Genomic DNA, 23266 nt, shown 5'->3' with positions numbered 1-23266 from the left:
CCGCCAGCGGGAAATATACAGCGTGTACGTATTAACGATATTTATTAGTGAAAACCAGTAAATTACGACTCGCTGTTGGAGCGAAATACGGTCGTATCCGGTGGGAATGTATGTAACGTCCGCGGTAATTTCTCTCGAAGTTGCCGGTATTATTTAGCGCGATGTAACGCCCTTAACGAGAATTTACGGCTTTTATGAAATACACGCGTCTCAACTAGCGTGCGACGGATTCAATTGGGCTCTAAACTTTTCCGCCGAGGTGAGATCGTCGCGACTTGAATTTACGGAGGCGCTCCTCTTTACGATTTTATTTTTTTTCCCCTCATGTGTGGTACGGTCGCATCTCGTCAACTTCATCACGCGCGCACTCGTGAAAATTTATCGCCGATCTTAAATCCGCGTCGACGTCTCGAACGTTTAGATATTCATTCGATAAGCGAACCTTCGCGTCTGTGAGAACTGCAACTCTTTACGTTTTACTTATAAGTCCCACGAGAAATAATGTCAATGTCGCGAGCGACGTGCAGTAAACACTTTTATCTTCTGCTTTGCGCATTTTTCGTCTTATCTTCATAACGCAACAAAAATGTTGGGAACGCTTGTTATATACGTATAATATATTTAATGAAACAACTGTTTTTATTATTCGTTAAATTTTCACGATTATTTTTATCAGGCCGTTATTATTTTTATCAGAATTTTATATTTTATTTTTTGCATTTTTTATAGTTGTTTTTTTTTTCTTTTAATCGTATTTTTCCTCTGTATACTATTTTACCGTCGAAAATATATCGAGAAGAATAGGAGACGGGTGCGCGTTACGTTGCAAGAAAGACAATCAAACTCGAAATCTGGGTGCCGCTCCGTCACATTGCGGCTGAATGCGCCAGGTTGATCTAAGGCTGTTCAAAGTCTATGTATTCACCGCAGACGAGAAAATCCTCCCTAACAGCATCTGAATATTGCAGCCTCATCCACTCTGACGCGCATCCACTTCACGAGCTTCGCTTACCCTGCCCGCGTGCAAGGGTTTACAACCTACTTTGAAGACTAACAGCTTCATCATGAGCACGCATAACAAAAACTTCAGTAATGACAAAAAGCTAGCGTACATCAACCGTGAACAGCTGAGCAACAAAGGACATGCCATTTCAAGCGTCTCAAGGAAATAATTACTGAAAAAGTATTCAAAAATCATTAACATCCTGTAATCGGGATCGCGTAATTATTTAATCATCAAACATTGTCAATATGTCAACTGCTACATACATTTTTAACTTTTAAAACGAAATTCACATTTTTACCGCAACAAAAGCCTTAAAAAACTAAAAAGAAATGATTTAATTCTTTAATCTTTAAAAATTTATATTATATTTGTTATTTTTTCAATTTTATTTCTGCAAATAATGTACATTTAAATGACGCAGAATTTAAAGTGGTTTAATAATGAAAAGTACATTTTTTTTCTGTATTTATAAATTTATATTAACTATTTGCAAACTAAACGTTTGTACAATATTTTATTACTTATATATATATAAATATATTTTTTAGAAAACTTTAACATAAAATTATATCAAAATGATAAATAAAGCAAAGTACTATTACGCTTTATTTAATTTATTTTTAAATTATTTTATATTATTAATTCCATAAAAATGTGCGCCAAAATAAATAATTAAGTATTGTACAATTTTAACATTTGCAAATAATAAATTGGTTATAAATCCCGAGAGGAAATAACAGAATAATTATACTGCGAGTTACATAGAATGAGCAGCTGAGTTAATTACAGCCTCGTCTCGATGTTACACATCCGCAAAATATTTTAAAATATCTAGCCTCTCTATCGGAAAAAGATGAAGTAACAATGACGGATCACTTCGTCGTAATCGGCTTTTGTTCGGCAGAAACAGCGGTTGAGTTTCAAAGTTCCGATCCTGGCAGTGAATTAGATTGTCATTGCTCCTTAACCCTCTTCCACTTTAAGCGTTTGTTAAGCTTTCAAATAAGTCCGGCGACGCTCCAGGCTTCAGCGCTCAAGATCGATAGAGTTGTTTTCGCTGCCTCCAGACACCCGCAGTCTTCTCTGGAATAATATTTTGTCGATTGAATACCGGCTGTATTTTAATTCTACCGCGGCTTGAGCGAGGCAAAGTTGCACTGATTGTCCCAACAAACAGAAGGTTGTTTTCACAATTATTCCACCCGTCCCGATTTATCGCGACCGACGACGGCCTCGATAAAGCTCGAACGTCCCGCGATTTTTCATAATTTACTTCCGCGACGATGGGTCTATCCCTATAGATTTCGTCCGTGCGCGAAGTAATATCCGCCCGACTGCATTAACGATGGCTTGTCGTCGTCGTCGTCGTCGCCTTGATGAGATTAAAGCCTATCAGACCCGTTTCCCGACCTCGGTCTATTTATTGTCGGAGTTGCAGCCGAAGGCGCGGGTGGATAGATCGAAGTCCCGAACAGGAAACACGGTGGAACGGTAATCGACCACTTTAGCCGAGGCATTCCGCCGAAAATGTCTCGCCTGCATTAGCCGCGGCAAGACGTCGAACGTCTCGCGTATAATCTCGTATAGGCGAACATAGATCGATATGCGACAGCCGTGGAATTTAAACTGCGATTGATCCGATGGGGAAAGATCTCACGGTGCTATTCGCGCGGATGACAAAACGCCGCGCGGAGATAACTTTTCTCGTTCAAGAGCGAGACGCGACGAGAATCGATGCGGGGTTTTTTTTAATCTTTTATCACGGCTTGATATATATTCAGGATGACGTTTCAAAGCTTGTATAAAATTGTCTTTTCTGCAATAGCGCTGGTTCGTTATTCGAGAATCGATTTGTCGTGATTTTGTTGCAATTTTTGCATGCAGCGCGTGGTTAAAAAAAAATAGATTTACATTTAATAAAAATCTATGTCGATGCGCGTTTGAATGCGCTGCCCGCGCGCCCCTCGCCGTGCGGACGCGAACGACGATCAGGTCCTCGCGCCGGCCGCGGCGCTCGAGAGCTCGAGTGTGCTCGGCAGCACTCGGCGGCGTTCGGCGATCTCGGTAGTCGGTCCACTCGGCTGCAGTTAGTCGAGGCAATGCCTCGGAGGCATACTGTTGGGTGAAATACGCAGTGGATTACGCGACGAAAAATCTTTGGATATCTAGCTTTCCTAGCTCGTTATTAGCCAATATCGTCTTAATTAAACGGAGTAACAGTCTTGCCTCATAGCCTGCGATGGACAATGGCCCGACAAATACGGCTGGACGAATTATCACTCGGTACGTTAATTACAATCCTGCTCTTTAGTCTGATTATCCACCGGTTACGATTCCACGGTACGTACAAGATGGCGTTCGAGAAAGTACTCGGAATAATATTCATGTAATATTCGCAATTTGTTCAGTGCATAGAGGCCGTAGAGGTACATGAGGAATGTACACAAACAAGAGTCGCGCAACCGAGCGCGCGGCCTTGAGCCGCTGCGTATCACGGTCGGATGAGTCAGCAGTCTAACCATACGGTGTGCAGCAAGTACAAGTCCGTGTCTGCAGCTTCGAAAAGTAATTACAGTTAATAAATTAGGATACTGGATGATACGAAAGTACATCCATCGGATGTCGCGACCAATATTCTTCGCGGAGAGCGTTCACAAAGTCATTACTCGCCGCACATTACGCATAATTATATTTAACCTAGAAAATATATTTTTGTATCGATAATCTGTAAAATATAATTTCTCTTGCGAGTACGTGGCCTTATCGCGGTGGGTGGGGAGTAAGGTTTCAGAACATATTCTAACCGGAGGTTTTTTCTGTTTCAGATAAACGCCTGGAGGAGCCACCGTACTCTCGTCGCCGACATTTGCTGATGAATGAACCGTGGACGTTTCGTCGACCGTGCGTCGTAAGTAATTAGTCGCAGAATGTAATTGTGCGACTTTAATAAACTGTATGCTGTACAATATTGGGCGGTTTTCAGGTTTCGAGAGCGTTTTCGCTGGCATTGTATGGAGGGAAGGAAGATCAACCCGACATTAGACGTTCTGAGAGGAGGAGCAGGCCTCGGAAAGGCATCCTGCCTCGTCGGAGGAAGTCCTGGGTAAGGATTATTTCCTCTTTACAAAAGAATTAATAGCTGTGTTGCTTAGTTAACAGAGAACTTTATTTTTTAATATTTAATTAATGTTGACTTTATTCGACATATTTTACATTTATATTGTACATTTTTCTTCTTTCTTTATTTAATAAAAATTCTTTTCTGTTTGATTCAGATTCCGGAGAAGCCTGTGCACCCTCGCCGCCGCAGTAATTAATTTACGAACTGCGGTCAGTTCGTCGGCCGTACTTTTTTGGGAGTATTGTTTAACAATTAGTCGGATTTGATAAGCTCGAAAACGTGAGTACTATACAAGGTCGCGCGAAGATTTTAATTAATAAATTCTTTAATTATTTCTCGCGGTTGTAAAGTTACGGTTACGAACTGCGGTCAGTTCATCGGCCGTTCTTTTTTGGGAATATCATTTAACAATCGGTCGGACTTGATTATTCGAAGCTCGGAAACGCAAGTACTATACAAAGTCGCGCGAAGATTTTAATTAATAAATTCTTTAATTATTTCTCGCGGTTGTAAAGTCACGGTTACGAACTGCGGTCAGTTCATCGCCCGTTCTTTTTTGGGAGTATCATTTAACAATCGGTCGGACTTGATTATTCGAAACTCAAAAACGCGAGTACTATACAAGGTCGCGCGAAGATTTTAATTAATAAATTCTTTAATAACTTCTCGCGGTTGTAAAGTCACGGTCGCGGCTATCGCGAGATTCCAGGGTGTTGAAGACATCCTGAGAGGAGGAGGAGGTCTCGGACAGGCATCAGGCACCAGCGGAGCGACTCTTTGGTAAGAATCATTTTCTCTTTATGAATAAATTAATAGTTGTATCATTTAAATAACAGAAAATTTTATTTTTAAATGATAAATTACGTAGAAACGAGTATACAATTTTTAAATTAAAATATAAAAATATATTTCTTGCATTTATACATTTAAATGTTATTTTTATTTGTTACAGATGTCAGCTCCGCTGTAATTGTCCAGTAAGTGGTGATGGGCCTCTTTTCTTTTTTTTTTTTTTAATTTAAGAACTTTGGGTGGGAAAATAAATCTAAACCCGGAGAAATTCTTTAAATTCGCGTTATCGGTACTCCGCGTAAACCAAAACCTGCTTTTTAGTAATAATTGTAGTAGTAGTAATAGTAGTTGTAGTTCCTATATATTTATCTCAATTGTATCACATATGTATGTTCATGTAATAGTTCTTTACAGCTTTACCGTCGTAACCGATCGAACATAATACGAACCACCGTCGGGGTTTGTCGCGAAACCGCATAAAGTAACCGGTCGATCGAAATATATTTTTAAATTTTATAAACGGAAGTACTGCCTGGGTCGGACGATTAATATAACAATTCGCGCGCGTATTCGCGAGTGTCGCGAGTGACCTGTGGATGTTGTGACCTGTCATTCTGAATGCTGAGAGGAGGAGCAGGTCCCGGATGGACATCGGGCATCGGTGGAGCACCGTTTGGGTAATTATCTTTTTTTTATTAAATTAAAGTTAAAACTTTTCTTATTTTATTATTGCGATAATAACTAGTAAAATAATTATAAAGAAAATTGCAAAGAGATTAAAATATCTTAAAGAAATATTTTCTTCTAAATTATATTTTTAGAAAACAAATAATTATATCATTCAATAATTTTTTGAAAAAAATTAATAAAAGTCACGTGTATAAATTATACATATTTTAAATCAATAATAATTTTTTATGCATAGTTTTCATTGTTGTTTTTACGTTTATGTTACAGAATATCATCGTCCCATGGCATCATCGTAGCTGAACTCCGCCCGCGTCGCATCTAATGTAAGTCGCATGTTTTTTTTTTTTACAGAGGCAACAAATCTTCAATAAAATATTATAAATTTTTAGTTTTTAAAATATTTTTTTTAGCTTTTAATATAGTTTAGCTTTTAATATATTTTAATGTGTTACAATATACTACAATTGTAGATTCGTTGCCTACAGTAGAAGTAGCGTAGTTTAAAAAGTAGTTTACCTGCAAGTGGAGAGACGATTAGTCTTTCTCTGCCACTTGCGGCACAATCGTCATTCTCGGCCACTTGCGGCACAATCGATTACCTCGTCAATTTTTCGATCAATAAAAAAAAATTTCGTTTTTTAACTCGCATACATAATATCGTATCGCATATAAACTCCGTGGTAATAAAACCGTTACAAATTTATTCTTGCAACAAAAAATTTAACTTAAACAAAAGATTATTATAATAATAATAATTAAAACTTATATTAATATAAAATTTATATATTAATTCTATCTTGCGCTTTCAAACTTCTTTCTGGTAACTCTCCCTACCCCCCCCTCTCTTAATACTTCGATAGAGCAGCTTGCTTTAAATGAAGCTTAATGCTTGTCCTTTGTGATATTAGCTCCTACGTGAGAATTTACAACGCCGACGATCGCGCACGATCGCGAATCCAATTATACACGTACGCCGGTCGTGCCACCTTGAAATTATTAATCAGAGATCGCATTCGATTCGTACTAATCCCGTATTATATCCCGCTTTATCGGTTTCCATCTCGAACAGGCTATTCCGCACGCTCGCATTCACCAGCAAATTAGAACTCTCGACTTTCGGTGGAAAATTCCGTTGCAGAAAAGCAGATTTTGCGGTGGAACTTCCTCCGCTTGTGCTTCGCGAAAATTATTTCCTAAAACAACGAAAATTATTCTGAGCGGCTCCTTCAATTAAAAATTTTATTTTGTACGTTACAACACCGTCGTATCTACATTATTCCGCCGCCAGCGGATCGAACGGGTGGAACGGAAAATTTTGTTTGCCATGTAGAAAATCAGGGAGAAGTGTCTCGAAATCGTTACTATTACGTGTAATAGCTCTCTGATTTGTAAATCGGTGCAAAATCACTGGGTTATTAATGTAGCTTCGGAAATGCGCTGAACAAGTCTGGACCGTTCACCTCGCGATCGGATACGCTTTTAATTTTTTATTCGTTTCCTGCCATTGAATTCATACACGCTCAACCTCGTGAAAGAAGAATCGTGCAATATCCGGGGATTTTAATAAAACGTCAATTATTTTTATTTGCACGAAATTCGGTACAATACTTGACATTACCGTCGTACCTGCGATATTATATTAAATTATACGTTCAGTTGGCACGGAAAGCAACCACGGGTTTATTAATCACGTTACTTCAGTTTATTTTTCTACAATTTGCTCTAATTCCCTCGCGCTCGATCGTTTCGAGCACTCGAATTTCACTGTATCCCCCGGTAAATCTTTTTGTAAGAGAATATAGCCGTTCGAATTTCACTTCCAATTAAGTATCTCGATCGCGCGTTCCACGTATCGATAGCTCAGCTACAGTTTGATCGCATCTCTAATTGAATTACGCGAGATTTACGCGAGCAGAGTTCATCGTGCATGCAAAACTGGCGATTCTAGTTTTAAGCAATGAAGTATTAAAATAAGACGAGAAGAGAAACGGGACGAGCGTATATGAACCAAGGCATAGAAAGAAAAAAAAAAAGAAAGAAAAGAAAAGAAAAAATAAAACGTTGCACGTAAAAAGACCCATTTAAATATAACGAAGTAATAAATTTATAAATCGATAGGTTGGCTCGAGTTGAAATAAAATTCTCGAATGGTGTCTCGAAAGTGCAGGTCATACAGCATGCCAGAATTATTCTTGCGTTTCGATCGTGCGCAAAGCTGGCGACAATGATAATAATTCGCGAAAAACAACGCGGCCCCCGCGGGCTTGGTGTTTTCTAAATTCTGCGCACTAACGCATTTCCTCTCGCTGCGAGATTTACGGCGGCCGCAACTTTTTTTTTATCTCTCTACTCGCAGATTTTCAGAGTAGGGAAAGGGGAGGGCAGAAAAAAAAAGAAATATTTGTCCTAGAACTACCTGGGGAGGGCGGTTGTAAAAATTCCCGACTGTACGCGGGCACGCCGCGCATTGCATAAAATTACGTGCGTAACGCGGCGCTTGTGAGAGATACGTACGCTTTGATTTTCGCAGCGGCGCGAGCAAACCAAATTTTCCACGGATAAATTCGTAACTCGAACTGACGCTGGTAAATCTAAATCTGATTTGCCGCAAAAACGATATTATCCATTGTCAGAATCGCAGCGTCTGTAACGAAAGATAAATTAAGCGTGTTAATAAATGGCAACCGTTAATATCGAAATACAATATCGGCGAAATTATTTATTTACGCTCCGTGTAGCGTAAGATTTTTATTTTCGGCCTTTTTGGAAATTGACGTTACGTTTATGAAGACAATATTTGCCGCTCGTATAATTTTTGGACCGCGGTTCAATAATTTATTTCCCCGGGCACTTACAACTTTTGTCTTTCGAATTCCGGTAATGAGGTCGATATTAAACGAGATGGCCCCGCACATTTCTGAATTGAATTCATCCCCGTAACTTCTTTCGAACGAAATTTTCGTATGGCGTGTAGCCAACGTTTTAAGTTTGATCGTAAGAAACAAGTTTTAAAATCAATTCGGCCATTTTTGCACAAAAAAAGTGCGCATATATTATTAAGTAAAATAATAATTAAAAAATATATAATTAAATATTAGATGGGAGGTCGCGAGAGGTGCGCTTTTCGCGAATTATTTATTTCGCGAAAACTGATATTAGGTAATGGAATGAAACACGTAATGATAATTTGTTTGTATTTGAGACAATCTGCCAGCGCGTGAACGAGGTCGGCGCGTTCCCGTTCGCACGGGACAGGTGAATGCGAATCGCGCTCCGTGTATCGCTGTATTACTCGAATCGCAATCGTTCTTTCTGGCAGAGTAACAAACTATCGGTCCGCGAGGTTTATACTCACGCGATCGGCCATTCGTAAGCGTTTACTACCTAAAGCGGTATCCATTGCCAAAACAGATATATTCTGCTCGGTTTATTCGTAGAGAACGAGATCAAAAAGACACCGAATAGAGATTGTACACTACTATTTCATGTACGAATGGCAGTCATTTCTGTAGAGATTTCTAGGATTCGAGCGCAGTGTTGTGTATCGAATTTTCTAAGCTAAGTATGGAGCAGCTCGCCTCTTATTTTTTTTCTTGTAGAAGAGAAAAAATCAAATCATCGAATTAAGTTAGAAAATATAGAAAATAATAAAAGTACATATTATAAATAGTCTCGACGTTTTAACAGCATTTGAAACAGTATTATTAGAACGGGTAATTAGTTTAACGACTTACCATTCGCAAGTATCAAACAAGAAACGAATAGCTCGAGTTAACGTAATCCGTCGATAAATTTTCGGTTTTGCGACAGCGTTCGAAGACTTAGTATTTCGGAATTACGTTATGTACAGTTATTAATTATTATTATCTTATGGACTTAGAATTAAATGAGAGTATTACACAGTTAATATCACATCTTTATTACATAATTTGTATAGGCATTTACGACAAGTATAAGTACAATACATATACAAAGATACTAGTTTACGTTCTAATTTCTCTGTACGCTTCCTCATTCCTTAATATGGTATCTCGTTGATAAAGCTGCTTCTCCTCGACATATCCGCCGTTTTATAGTGATGTCTCTCGCAAAACTCTTGAATTCTTTGACATGCTTCCTCGAGCATGTCGCTTGGCACGGTGATTACCAGCCTCATGTAAGAAAAATAATCGAAGCACTAACGAATCGAGAAAGAAAATATTAGGAAATCGCGTTACATTGCTAAACAAGCAAAATTAATAAGCCGGGTTCTCTTCGCGCGGCGTAATACAATTAAAAGATTTCAAATGGCCGATAAATTGATAATTTAAAATAGAAATGCGAACCTGGCCGGGTAGGCAAAACACGGACTCTTCCATTAACAGCCGCTGCACGAATTCCAGATCGGAATTAAATTCCGGAAAGCACGATAGATCGATGTAGACCTGGAAATCGATTCGATAATTTATAGCTCGTAAATTGCAGTCGGGTGCCTACCTTACTGATGGTATTTGCATTAACGTATAAATAGCGACCGCGCACCGACTAATTGTACGACCTATTTAACGGATGCTCGATTAACATTTACGGTTTTGGCCCGCGAGCTACAGACTGTCAAACAATGCGCCGTGATTCTTGAAATTATGCAAGGTGTGGCCGGGCTAATTACAATGAAAATCGTTACCATCATGTACATCGCCCCGTCCGGCATTATCGGCTTTAATCCCGAGATTTTTATTATGTAGTTGTACGCCAGTTTGGAATGCAACTGCAACATTAGAAATTTTATTTATCTGTGCGTTCGATTGTCTTTGAATTGTCGGTAACAACTTACGTATAGAGTGGAGACGACGTCGTCGAAAAATTTCTGCGGCGTTTTTTGAAGTATCGTAGGCAAGGCGCCCTGAATGATAGTGTTGCTGCCAATTATTCGCTGACTCAAACTTAGCAGACCTTTGCGAATCTGAAATTAAATTAAATCGCGATTAAAAGAGAGAAAAAAAAAGAAATCTTTTAAATTTACGCGTTACGTAATAAGATACGATTCAATAAAAGATGTGCTTCTGTTTCAATCATCATTCATCAAGTTATTAAAAAGTATAGAAATATATCTGATAAGGACGCGATTTTAAGTTGGTTTGAAGCGCAAACGCAAGACAAGGAATTAAGGGTATGATCGAAGAGCCGACGGGCTGAACTTGAATAACGGAATAAAGTTTAATCAACGAAATTTAATCCAATCCGCAGCACCGAACTCGCCGGGATATGTTCGGGCCTCGTTACGGAGACAATACCGCCGGAGAAGCAATTATTTTCGGTCTGTCACGTATTGTACCGTTTACCCACCTCGGCTTCCAGCACGTCCTGACGATCGTGGATTATTATCCAACCCATACGCCACCCCGGAACTAAAAATCTGCAAAGAAAAGAGAGACAAAAACGAGATTATTGTCGTCAAATACCACTTTAGAGATCGTAAAAATTTACCATAGCTCCTAAATTAAAAGAATTTTTACCGACAAATTAATCATTAAATTAAATAATTTAAAAACTAATAATTATTAGTAAAGTTAAAAGTTTCTGTCTTTTTTTTTAAACTAATTGTCTATTAATTAATTTCTTTAATCAATTGGAAATGACTTGTTTTTATACGCGTCTCATGATCGTTTTGATGCACGATGGAAAAGTCGAATGGGTCTTTGTGAGAAAGCAGTCTATAAATTAGTCAATTTTATTGCAATGTGCAACTTCAATAGGCGGTGGGGAATATCGCGCCAAGTCTGATACACATCACAATCCTAATAAGCAATACTGAACACACACGCTCATGTATTTCTTATTTCCCGTGACAATTCTTTTATTTCTTAATAAGGAAACATCCCGAGGAGTATACGTGAATGCATACACATATAACTTTTGATCACATCGATATCGATATACATATATCAATGATAAAACATTACATTAAAGTAAAATATTTACGCATTTATTTTGCCTGCATAGCGTTTGTTCCTTCTTCTTCATTTTTATTTTTCTTTTCAATTTAAGTACTCCTGTTAAATAAAAAAGACAAGCGCTTAGTACAGCCGCATAACACGCTTCAGTTTACCCGAAGCTGTTTATAATATTGTTATCGTGTGTGTCGCATACGTGAGCTTTTCGGGAGAGATTTAATTTAATTTTGAAATTCTCGTTTTGAGATAACACTCGTTCGTTACATGATAATGATTAAATAATCGTGTTATAATGTATCTACCGTTCACTTATTCATCGATTTAACTTTACTCGCTGGTTTGCACATTTTTTTTTTTTCTCGTATCGTATTTCCGTGTATCGCGCGCATCATTAAATTTTACACGAAAAACGTGATTTGGCGGCAGCTGCGAAATTTGCACCGCGTAAAACACGCCGGTGACTCAATGAAAGACTTAGCAGCAAACTGCGGGAACTCATTTACAACTGGTATGGCGAACGGTCGTAAATTTAATTGCGTTTTAAATCTGATATCGTAGGAATAATAGGGAGGGCATAATCGCGAAACTTCAGAACGCGCCCGTCCCTTCGATTTCGATCGCGACGTTTTATTCACGCTCAATCAGCTCCCCTGTACTATTTTTGGAAAAAAAAAAAGAATAAAAAAAAAATCGAGCGAAAAATTTTACAGCGGAGCGCTTTCGTCCCAAGGATTCCTTCCGTCAACTTCACGAATCACCAGTTTCGCTCCGTACTTTTTACGATGAAAGATAATAGAAGGTAACGTACCGAAAATAACTGAAAACCCGATGATGACAGAAAAGCCGTCGGCTCCACAAAGTATTTTCTAAATTATTTCAAAACGATTATTACCGCCGTTATAATAAAAAATACTTAAAAGGATTATTGTCCTCGTACCTCTGACATTTATTGTCACTATCAAAACACGGTGCAAACTTTTTCGGTTTTAGTGCTTTTAAATATGTAGGTACTTTTAGATCGAACGTTGAACACGCGACTTCACATGAATTTTTGTCGCGTTGGTCTTGAAAAAAAAAAATAAAAATAAAAAAATTTAGCACAATAATTCGTTTCGAGGAATAAATTAGCTACGAGCCATCCTTGTTGCAATGCGTGAATTAGCACGTTACGCGCGTGAAATGTGTGGAATGTTACAGAAAATGTTGCGCCTGTGTTGCAGCGTCAAAATGTAGGAGTTTTTAATAATCATTTTACACGTTCCGACAAACCTTTTAGTTAGTCCGCTGCACGATAAAATAGGAACTTCGGTCGATAGAGACGCTAACGAGTGGAAAGTCCGTCCTGGAAATACCTGAAAACAACGGCGAGATGAAAAATATATTTGTGCATAATAGACACGTACGTTTCGCCGACACGAAATAATGCAGAACCGTGACAACCAGGTGCTACTTCAACTCGTCTAATTTTTCAAAATACCGGCTGTTATCACATATCACAGTGTGCTATCGTTATGCACGTAGGGCTGCCGTATTTTTACTCCATTATAAAAATTTGCATGATAAATTACTTTCATACGTAATATTCTATATATCTTTGTTCGTATAATTTGAACGTAAAAATACAGTTTGTCTCGCGGATAATAATTAATAGAAAAGCATATTTCCACTTGCAACAAACAAAATTTCTTCTCTGATAACGCAAAATATACGCAGAACCCTTTCGTAATCGGTACATTGTACATATTAGTTCTGAATTAATTTTACACTTCCGCTTCGAACGTACACGGCACGGTTGCATGCTTTATTTGTTCCGCAAATGAAACGATTTGTTACTTGGCCGGTAAGCGTAATATTCGGGCACGTACCATGTGCTCGTAAATCTCATCGGCTATTATGGGTACGTAGTAACGAGCGGCGATGTCGAGAATGTCAAGTATATGGTCGCGGCTGAATACGGAGCCGCACGGATTCGACGGATTGTTTATAACAATCGCCGCCGTCAACTCGTCGATTTGCTCCTTCAGGTCGTCCAGATCGATCTCCCAACCGAGCTCTGGCTAGAAAACGATTAATATTAATAGAACGCGGTAGTAAGAATGCGATCTCGAGGTTTTTATTTCCCCCGTGTAACTGATGCGCGATCGCGTGAGTGATGCGCGAGATTTTACAAATTTCTTACAGAAGCGTTTTACTTCTTATACACAATTAAAACTGCGACGTCGTGGTTATAATTGCGTCCGGAATATAAAGTAGTTCACAATGACGCACCGGGGAGAAAAGTGAGACGTTAAAACTTGCCCGTAAAGCGAAACTGAAAAGGGGGTGGGAACTACCTCATTAGCACTTCGGTTTGCAGATCTCCGAGCGAAAGCACTGATTTATTGTGTAAATGGCGTTGGGTGATTTAAATATGATTTCGTGCCGTTTAAAGTCACTGTGCAATGACGGCTCCAATTGGCTTAAAGTAAACTACGATAAATGCTTTGCAAATAAAAATGAGGGATCTCTGCAATATTTCGCACTGAGATGATTAAGGCAATTATGCGAGTTACAGCCGGAAATTAATATGGATAATTAAATGTTTTCGGCCAGCTGAAAAGTTGTCTCTAATGCGATATAGTTTTTGATTGCGTAAAAATTAAGGTTCTTATTACATAAAAGAAAAACAAATATTTGAGACATGAATGTGTAAAAATGTAACGTATAAAATGTGAAGCTTTTCTCGCTCGGCTGCAAATTTTTTATTTTCCAAAGGAATAGTAAAAATTATTTCCCAGGGACGTATCTGAAAGACGTACGCATTACCGTCGTTGCTACGCTGAAAGATTCCAGCCTTTCGCTCGCACCAAATAAACGCGACATTATGCACTCTCATTGTTTTTTCGTAAATGAAATACATTCGCGCCCTAGGCGGTTAATAAATTTAGAGATACCAACGAAATGGTATATTTTTGCATATAAAGCTGCTCACTAAGCCCAGTCTGTATCGCTTGAAATGCGTTTTGTAATAACGCGTATCTTAAGAAATATAACGGACGTTGTTATGCACATTTTTTTTATTAATGACGACGCAACGCGATATCGCGTACAACTTCTCTTTTACGAACGCAATTATTGGTCACTACGCTGCGTTAAAATATTTTTCACGTTCTCATGAGATTATGACGTCGACTGTCTTTACAGACGCGCGATATTAATAAATTGATTAATTAAGAAATATTTTATTATTTAATTTCAGGCGTAATTGATTAAAATCGCGTATCTATATATCTAGCAGAACGTGCCAATTTTGCTTTAATTTTCTTTCTCGCGTAGTATACTCACACATAAATTGTACGTTTTAACCGTAATGCCGAGGCCTTCCGCTAGCGTTCGATAGATAGAAAAGCCAGGACGTGGAATTAGGATGTTTTGGCCTTCTCGAGCTAAAGCCGTAATGCACAAGTCGAGTGCACAAGAGCATCCGCTGCATAGAATTACGTCCTGCAACAAATATAGAGGCATGAAATATTTTATTTCTACGTGTTTTACTTTTATTTTCGTTAGATTAAATAAAAACAAAAAGTAATATCAAAAAAGAAAAAAAAAAGGAAGAAAAGGTTTTTTGCGTTTCTATACTTTCATATTTTTTTAACAGATTTATTTCACGTGATGAAATGTTTCGCGCTCTAGTATTAAAATTTAAAAAATATACGTTTACATTAAATGAAATAAAAGCTGCTAAAAATTGCTTATACGTCGCAAGAATTTTACTACAGGCAAATAAATCATACGCGATATTTACATACCGAGTGTAATTGCATTTGAATGGGGAAAGGATGTGACTAAAAATGTTTTAAAGAAAATCAGTACATCGGTGCGATATTTTATATAAAGCTAATTTTTAACTTCGCTGTGTATTATTAAATTTCGCCATTTAGTTCGCTATTTGTTATTTAAATTACAATTATTTAAATAACCGTTTATAAGACAATTAGACTTTAATTTCTTTAGGTGTTAACGGTATCGATACTATTTTAACAGCACGCAGCTCAACTTCTATCTGTTATTCCGACGGCGTGAAAGTTCGTGACACCGAGTTAATTAACTAGCCTCAGAATTGTACGTCTACTACGCGGAATATGCACATCGCCCTTTTATAAAACTTCGCACCGTCTTTCTTTCCCGCAGCCGGAAGAATTTACGAGTGTTATTAATATTAAAACAACCGAGGCAGAATTTAACTTCCCACTATTACGCTTGAATAAGTAACGATAAAAATGTTACTGAATAAGTAAAATGCACGCGACGAGAAAATCTTGGTATTACGTGTCAACGTCTCAAAATTGACCGCGACACGTGTCAATATGAAATCGCGTGCCCGAAGGCTTACAGAAACTTGTGTGAAAATTTTAGAGCGAATTGTCCCTCGGACCCGCCGCGTCGTTTTTATAGTTATTCTTCCGCACGGTCGTTCGCTTTTCTTTCGTCATTAGTGACGTCGTTGCTACGTCACGCGTTCGAAATTTTTCTTTGTCTCAGCGGTGAGACGTTACCGAAAAACGGTTGACCCCTTTGTTTTGTTGCGTGCGGGAACGGTTTTTTACCACAACACAGCTGACTCGTCAGCCTGTTGTGTACTCGTCGTGTTATTGTTTCTTGCTATTTTTAAACAACTAAGTTCGCTCGTGGTCAATTACGTTACATTTTAAATTATAATTCTATTTAATTTTCGGCTTATTTCGCTTCCCGAACACCGTATTACCCTATTCGGTATTTTTACCTTAGGATCGACTTTTACGAATTCGTTCGAGCTGTACTCAGCCACGGCTTCTCGCGCCTTCAAGTAACCTGTAAAAATAATTTTTATTTTTTTATTTTTTTTTCAAACGTCACCGAGGCATAATTGTTGCTTAAACTACGTTAGAAAAATATGTTTGTTAACAACTGGGTAATTTATCACGCCACCGTAAGATAAATTTGTGCGCCGCGCATGCATTAATCTGATAAATAAACGCGAAAGTTATTTACGATATTGTTTAAATTATCAATCTCCGGTTGGGGAAAAAAAAAAGTGTTTACAATGTAGGGTGTATTTAAATAAAACATTTATGCGTTGTTCGTTAACAAATTTTTTAATTTATTAATTTTTTCTCGTATTTTGAAATCATTAATTGAAAAAGAGATTTATGTAGATTTAAAGATTTTATTACGTGTAATATTAATGTAAATTATATTATTAAATTATTTACCTGTGCTCGGTGCATATCCATTGTACAGTTGCGACTCGACGCTTTCTTTAACTGCCTCAATCACCTCCTTCGGTGGCTTTAAATTGCCAAAAGTTGTAGGGTCGCCTTAAAAGAAGAAAATACATGATAAGATTCCATAGTCGACGTATTGTCGCGTAGGCATTAATTTTATTACGTAATTGCGGACGCGCGAGCCAGGTAAAATCTGATTTTCCATCAAACATTCGCCACTATTATAATTTTGTGTAAACACTTAATTATACATATGCTATCTCATCATAATTAATTGCTAAATTCAAAATAGTACAACCGTAGGAATACACTAGTTTACAAACGCGTTGTTAAAGTGTAACGAAATATCAACCGTATTCCGCTCGCATTTTCGACTGAAATTAATTAATTGTTTCCCGGAGGCGATCCGACGTAGTCAATCCTTGTTAAGAAATTTCTGTGACAACGAAATAAAATCCGGGCGCTGCGAAATACCGCGAAATTCCCGTAATTACAACTTTGCCATTGTTAATCGGCAAGAATTGCGTTTCAACGACGTAGTAATTAATATAGAAGTTAATATTTTCTAATTATATTTTACATTCCTATTGTAACAAGCGTCGATTAATATGCGCACGCACGCCGAACTCGTTGAGTTAACAATAAATTATTAATTGCACGAGCTAGCGATGTATGGTATATCGCGGTATCGTTAGTTGAAATTTTTTCATTACGAAATTTAATCAAAAATCTATGAATAGGTACTGTTACGTCGATGTATATGTATATATTATATCGCGCTTTTTATTTTACGATTCGTAAAAGAAAAAGGCTTTGCCACAACGTTCTCGTGCCGCTGCCATTCTGTTGCCGATGGTGTAATCTTCGAATTGCACACGTGCAAAATAAAAAGAAGCTCTTGAAAATGCATACAGCCGCCGGCACGTCCGATCGGGATTTGTATCGGGAAATATATTTAGATTAGCGTGCTCGTGTGTCAGTTATATTCTATTCCGCTATGAAATTTGTTGAGGACGTTTTTCCGATACATTCCGACACATCCGCATTCTGCACTACTTGTGTTCTGCAAATGTTAAGGGGACTCACGCGCGTCACTACCACCGCCTTTTAACTTTTTGCCGGTTTAATACGTCGCTATACGTCCATAATCTCGTATTTTAGCACAGAAAAAAAAAAAAAACCATCTGATAAATTTAAGAACTAAAAAAAAAAAAAGAAAAATGTTTCTTACATGACTGTAAGTTGTATTTGCGTAAAAACCACGAGCGACTAACGAAGATAAAATATCATATAAGATATAAACCGGCGTTATCTCTCATAAATAGTTTTCTTACGGCAATATCGATTCCCAATATTTATAAAAGATATTACTGAAATTTAACGCACTGATAATAGACCGGCGCACGGTGGTTGAAATGGATTTAATTGTCCCGAAGACAATGCAGGAAAAAAATTACATGAATATTTCATGCGGTTAGAAAACAAATAAGTTGCATTGAACGGCACTCGGCATTTCCAACCCAATTCCTACGGGGCCTCTAGTTGTTCAAAATGCGCTTTTTCATATTCTCGCATATTCCTCTTGCTCAGGGTATTTGACCTTTTCATTTTTCACCAATCCGTCAAACTTTTTTTTTTTTTTTCACATCAAGCGCCAGAGATCATGCATATTGAGGATCTAACCGTACTCGCGGGGGAACAGGGAAAGTTTGCAATTTGTATGCATTTACTCGCATTTACCGGCAAAGCCGATACGTAGGGCCTTTGTAGGCGACTCCTATTTGCGTAATATTTTTCACAAAGTGCCGCGAAACGAATAGAATCAATAATTTTCCAGTCTTATAAATTTAATATTTTATATATTAAACGCCGCGTTTAATTAATTTGTCCTCATGCATCGATGATACTAAAGGCAAATTATAATTTTATTTAAACGCGTCACATCTTTGAAATTAAAGAAAAAAAAAGCAACACATAATATTCTTCCCTCTATTTCAAAAGAATAATCAATCGTGTCAGTTTTTCCACTTTTAAATATTTCAAGTTAAATAAAAAAAGAAAAAGAAAACTAAGTGCTTGATCGCACTATCACGATACTTACGCGATCTCGTGCTTTCATTACTCTCATTTTTTCTTGCGAGTTAAAAAAGTTTCATTAAAAAAAATTTAATGTAAATTCTAAGCACAATACAAAAAAAAATGTGTTCTTAGAGAAAAATTCTTAAAAAAAAAATAGCAAGTAAAAACATTTAAATTAAGACGGTTCATATACGTGTAATAAACTCACCAATAGACAACGCAATCATTAGCTTGTTAGGATTTGGTTCGACGTCGATATTCTCCACGATCGACCTTATAGGATTGTGCGTTTTCCGCGCAATATTAGAAGCACGAACGTCCCAACATTTACGGAAATTCAACGCAGACATTTTGTCACTAGCGAAAATGTTTCTCCTCCCTCCTCTCCGAAAAATTTTATCCGCTTATTTCTGTTAAATAAGCCGATTAACGGGCGTGATTTTGGAGTTTACGTCGCACAGGTCGCGGGTAGCGATGCGCGCTAGCGATATGAGATTAACGGCTCCAAGACTATCGCGCTATCGGTATGATTGACGGTCCTCGCGTAGCTGACTCTGTGTCACTGAGACTCGATCGGAAAGGCGCGCTAATAATCGAAATGCTTCGGGAGTCTGGAGGACAAATGAACCGGTCGGATTGGTCTGTTCGGCACCACACCTTCTTTTATAATTAATTAAATGGGTTCCCTACTTACATACGTAGGGAACGACCGCCTCGGGCGACTTTGACGTAGTTGTCACCTGTAATACGTAGGAATAAACGAAACCCCCCTCCCTCCTCACCGTCTCTGTCGCGCCGACGAGCCTCAGAATGCGTAGAGCCTTAATTCCACCGGCTCTATTTTGTTGCCACGTTTCTCCGATGTTTATGCAATTATACACCTTGTAACTATTTACTTCGAGTCGCAGGCGTGGAGATTATTCGAGCGCCGCCTCGGTCCGACGGCTACGACGTCATAAGCGCGCGTTCGCTTGTTAATTGAGTTTAACGTGGCGCATTCCTCTTATTTTATCAGTACGCTCGGCAAATGTCAGAGATGAATAAGCGAATCAAACACGAAAAATGATTATTATCTGCGAAAAATAGAAGGAAAATTAAATTAATCGTAGAATTTTACTAAATGAGAAACTAATACACTTGTTAGTAAAATATTTCATTTTCTTTTTTTGTTTTTCTTTTTTCTCTCTTTTTTTTTTTTTTAAGTGGGTCACAACGAATATAGCTACAACATTTTTTCAAATGAATAAAATTAATTGAATGGTCGAATGCCAAATGCTGCTATTGGAAAATGTAAACTCAAATGAAATTGTAACGGCACAAATACATATATAGATTAAATAAAGCTTCAATATTATATTAAAGCGCACACGGAATATTAGCTCTGCATATCGGCCGGCAATTTTGCATAAAGACAAGCGATATTTCTTGTTAATACATATTGACGATGTTATCGTACATTTTGTGACAAATGTAGGGAGATAATTAATTCGGGAGAAATTGATGAAACGGATTTTGGTAAAAAATAGATTGACATCCACGATGGGCGCGCTATTATTAATATGAAAAATGTATAAAAGTTAGTAATATAAAAATTCTGTTTTCCTTTTTTTTTATAATCGTAAATGGACACTTTCTTCAACTAGTACAATTAATTAATAATTAAAAGAAAGACTTCTTAATAATATTTTTATTATATGGACATTCATATATGTTATTAAATATTACATTATGAAGTAGTACTTTAAATTGAAAACTTAACACATTTTTATTAAATTAAAATTTTTTTTTAATATTTCCGTGTTTTCGTATCTCGTAAATCAAAAATATTAAAAGCATGACATGTTACATTATATTTTGTAAATAATTTTTGATATCAAAAATTCGATCAATACTTATACACACGACCATTAGTGCTTATATTACCAAATCAATGTTTTATAAAATCAATTTTACATATAAATAGTCTATCATATTAAATATAAAAATTTTTTTTTTGCGAAAGGATATAGTGAGTTTATGAAATCTACAGTATTTCGTTGAAATAAATTAATATTAAAGTTTCACTTTTTTTTCTATAATTATCGAAATGAACGCTTGCTAGAAATCTAAAAATACTTTTTTTTTTGTTCTTTACCCGTCGAATAAATTTAACAAGGAACAAAGTTATCTAGAAATTTCCTCAATTGAAACACGAGAAAAATATTATAACGAGGGTTTTTTTCCGTTTCGGAGCGAATCTCGGAAGGAATGCTGCGACGCCGGTTTCGTGATGTTGTCAAAGTTCGGCGAGCTGTCGGGACTGGGCCAAGATGGAATTTCACGTTTCGTAGCTCTATTTTACAAGATGCGGCACGTGTGTCGAACCAAGGCTCCTCTCGTTGGAGGCTCGACTTGCTTGCTATGCTAAACACATTGGCCTCGGCAGGATTCCTTTACGCCGAACATCTCTTCTAGCTCCGCTCTTTGAGATTCTTTCGTAAACTCTCCCACTACATCAATCGATACTAGGATATATCGTACTTTTCTTCGAGACGTGAATCTCGAGTAGAAAATAACGCGATGACAATGACACTTTTCAAACCTAACGCCAAAGAAAAAGCTTGTACGCAAAAAGATTTAATATTAAATGTTATAGTAAAATATGATTAGTCACGACAAAAAAAAAAAGAGGCATTTCCTTTATGTTACATTTTTATAAACCGTTATTTGTTAATTTAAAAACACAGAAATTGATTCTTTAAATCAATTTGGTCTATTTTTATCTGTTAAAATTGAAATTCAAACGTTGATTGCGATCAACGATATAAATTGATATTTCTGTGATACAATTTCACGGTCTAACTAAATAGATTATAGTTCAATAAAGCTTTAACCTGGATAAATTTCGTGCAGCTTTACCCCTCGAAATACTCGCAAATTATCGTTTTAATGAACGCTACTGATGGCGATCGAACACAAGTTTACCCTGTCACTGTTGCGATAAAAAAATTATATACAAAATCTATGAGATAGAATTCTTAATTTAATGTAACTGCAATATTTTCAACAAATCGTAATTTGTTGAAAAAAAAAAAAAGATTCTCTCTTTGTCGTGTCCAATTATAAACTCAAATCTCAGTTCGTTTTCTCGTTAGCTAATTAATTTCGTCAGTGACGCATTTAAATACGTGATGTCACAGGCTGAATTCCGCACCTTTGAACCACGTTGGCTCTTTCACGAGGAGAAATTATTCGAATATTTAGTATTTTTATTTCTTAAGGAAGTGCGTAGTTGACTCTCTTTTAAAGGCTTATCTTCAGCTGCCGTGTTCACTACGTTGACCGACTTTAGGAAGACTTGTTGACAGCACTTCCGACGTGAATCTTTTTCCCATTGCCAGAGTAGCGTTGCCAACTACGCTGACATAATGGTTTTTATCGGCAAAATTATTTTGCTTTATTTTATAATTAAAAAAAAATAATAATAAATAAAAATAATAAAAAACCAAAGGAAACCACTCGCATCCGCCGCAGTATTCTCGTCGGAAGTTTAACGTCGCTTTGAGATTGTTTTTACATAATTTCAATGTGGTTTTGGCATTCTTTCAAATTTTTAATTATTCCACAAATACATAAGTAACTTCATACGCTGGCGAATTCACGCTTATATATTATAAAAAATTTTGTATATTACATATTTTACAAAATTGTGCGTATTAATCGAAGCGGAACTCAAAGATTATTTATTATTTTACGTAGCTCGGGCTCTTGAACCCTTTGATTTCTGATAGGGATTTTAATTGAGCTAATTAAAGATCAAATAGCTTTTGACTGACATTTGATCTTGATCAGTTTCTTATAAAATTCCGCGGGCGTTTTAACTTCCTTGGCATGAAGACAGCCCTTCGTAACTTTAAAGTTCCCCGCGATGTTAGTCTGCTGGCGCACCAGCGATTTTCTTTCTTGAAAGGCAGATTACTATAACAAGATGACGTTTGAGCATACGCCGCGAAAAATCGCGCGGATGACAGTTTACTTGCGTGCTGCACGAGTAAATAGCTTTGCATGTTACAATATATGAACACAGTTTATCAGGGCAAGATTAATGGCCCTGATTTATCGATGTTTAAAGTAAAATAACCGAAAATTTTACAGATTACTTGCTATCTCATATTTATCTATATATTAAAAAAACCCAAAGAAGAAAAAAATCAACACTAGAAATTTAACATTTAATATTAAAATTAGAATTAAATTAGATGCGCGCGTGCTTTGCATTTCTCAAACTGTCAGCTTTTTATAATAATTGTCATTTCGTAATAAAAATGCATCTACATTTATAGATGCAAAATGAACTACTTCAACAGCGATTAGCTGGAATAAATTTCTTACTTTTACGATAAACTAAGTGTTCCGCGGAAAA

At 37.1% G+C, this 23266-nt stretch overlaps 2 protein-coding genes across 5 annotated transcripts; one reads left to right on the top strand and one right to left on the bottom strand.

The window, feature by feature from the left end:
• Positions 1–3090: 3090 nt before the first annotated feature.
• Positions 3091–6029, top strand: LOC139102502 (uncharacterized). The gene is made up of 7 exons (XM_070656433.1): positions 3091–3346; positions 3415–3571; positions 3832–3914; positions 3990–4109; positions 4282–4907; positions 5080–5596; positions 5877–6029. Exons 2-5 carry the CDS (start codon positions 3508–3510, stop codon positions 4321–4323), a joined length of 309 nt encoding a protein of 102 aa, XP_070512534.1. The 5' UTR covers positions 3091–3346; positions 3415–3507; the 3' UTR covers positions 4324–4907; positions 5080–5596; positions 5877–6029.
• A 3475-nt stretch (positions 6030–9504) lies between these two features.
• On the bottom strand, positions 9505–19653 carry Tat (Tyrosine aminotransferase). Of its 4 annotated transcripts, none has more exons than XM_070656427.1 (11): positions 19073–19650; positions 16774–16878; positions 16305–16372; positions 14867–15025; positions 13408–13599; positions 12812–12894; positions 10935–11004; positions 10423–10551; positions 10273–10356; positions 9935–10033; positions 9505–9760 (listed from the first exon to the last, which is right to left on the bottom strand). In XM_070656427.1, exons 1-11 carry the CDS (start codon positions 19212–19214, stop codon positions 9680–9682), a joined length of 1212 nt encoding a protein of 403 aa, XP_070512528.1. In that variant the 5' UTR covers positions 19215–19650; the 3' UTR covers positions 9505–9679. The 4 variants fall into 4 exon arrangements, with proteins under 4 accessions (XP_070512528.1, XP_070512527.1, XP_070512531.1 ...); XM_070656426.1 differs by having other exon boundaries at positions 9505–9786; positions 19073–19643; XM_070656430.1 differs by lacking the exon at positions 9935–10033 and having other exon boundaries at positions 19073–19653.
• Between the last annotated feature and the right edge of the window lie 3613 nt (positions 19654–23266).

This window comes from Cardiocondyla obscurior, linkage group LG05 (genome assembly GCF_019399895.1).
Source record: "Cardiocondyla obscurior isolate alpha-2009 linkage group LG05, Cobs3.1, whole genome shotgun sequence".
NCBI classification, from domain to species: domain Eukaryota; kingdom Metazoa; phylum Arthropoda; class Insecta; order Hymenoptera; family Formicidae; genus Cardiocondyla; species Cardiocondyla obscurior.
This window is presented reverse-complemented; position numbering and strand designations above follow the sequence as displayed.

Bases quoted from the DNA above. Each gene is read 5' to 3' on its own strand.
- LOC139102502 (XM_070656433.1), top strand. From the start codon at position 3,508: ATGAGTCAGCAGTCTAACCATACGGTGTGCAGCAAGTACAAGTCCGTG. The intron at 3,915-3,989 runs GTAAGTAATTAG...GGCGGTTTTCAG, and splicing joins CGTTTCGTCGACCGTGCGTC to GTTTCGAGAGCGTTTTCGCT. The intron at 4,110-4,281 runs GTAAGGATTATT...TGTTTGATTCAG, and splicing joins CTCGTCGGAGGAAGTCCTGG to ATTCCGGAGAAGCCTGTGCA.
- Tat (XM_070656426.1), bottom strand. From the start codon at position 19,214: ATGTCTGCGTTGAATTTCCGTAAATGTTGGGACGTTCGTGCTTCTAAT. The intron at 16,879-19,072 runs GTGAGTTTATTA...TCTTCTTTTAAG, and splicing joins AATGATTGCGTTGTCTATTG to GCGACCCTACAACTTTTGGC. The intron at 10,552-10,934 runs GTGGGTAAACGG...ATTTAATTTCAG, and splicing joins AGGACGTGCTGGAAGCCGAG to ATTCGCAAAGGTCTGCTAAG.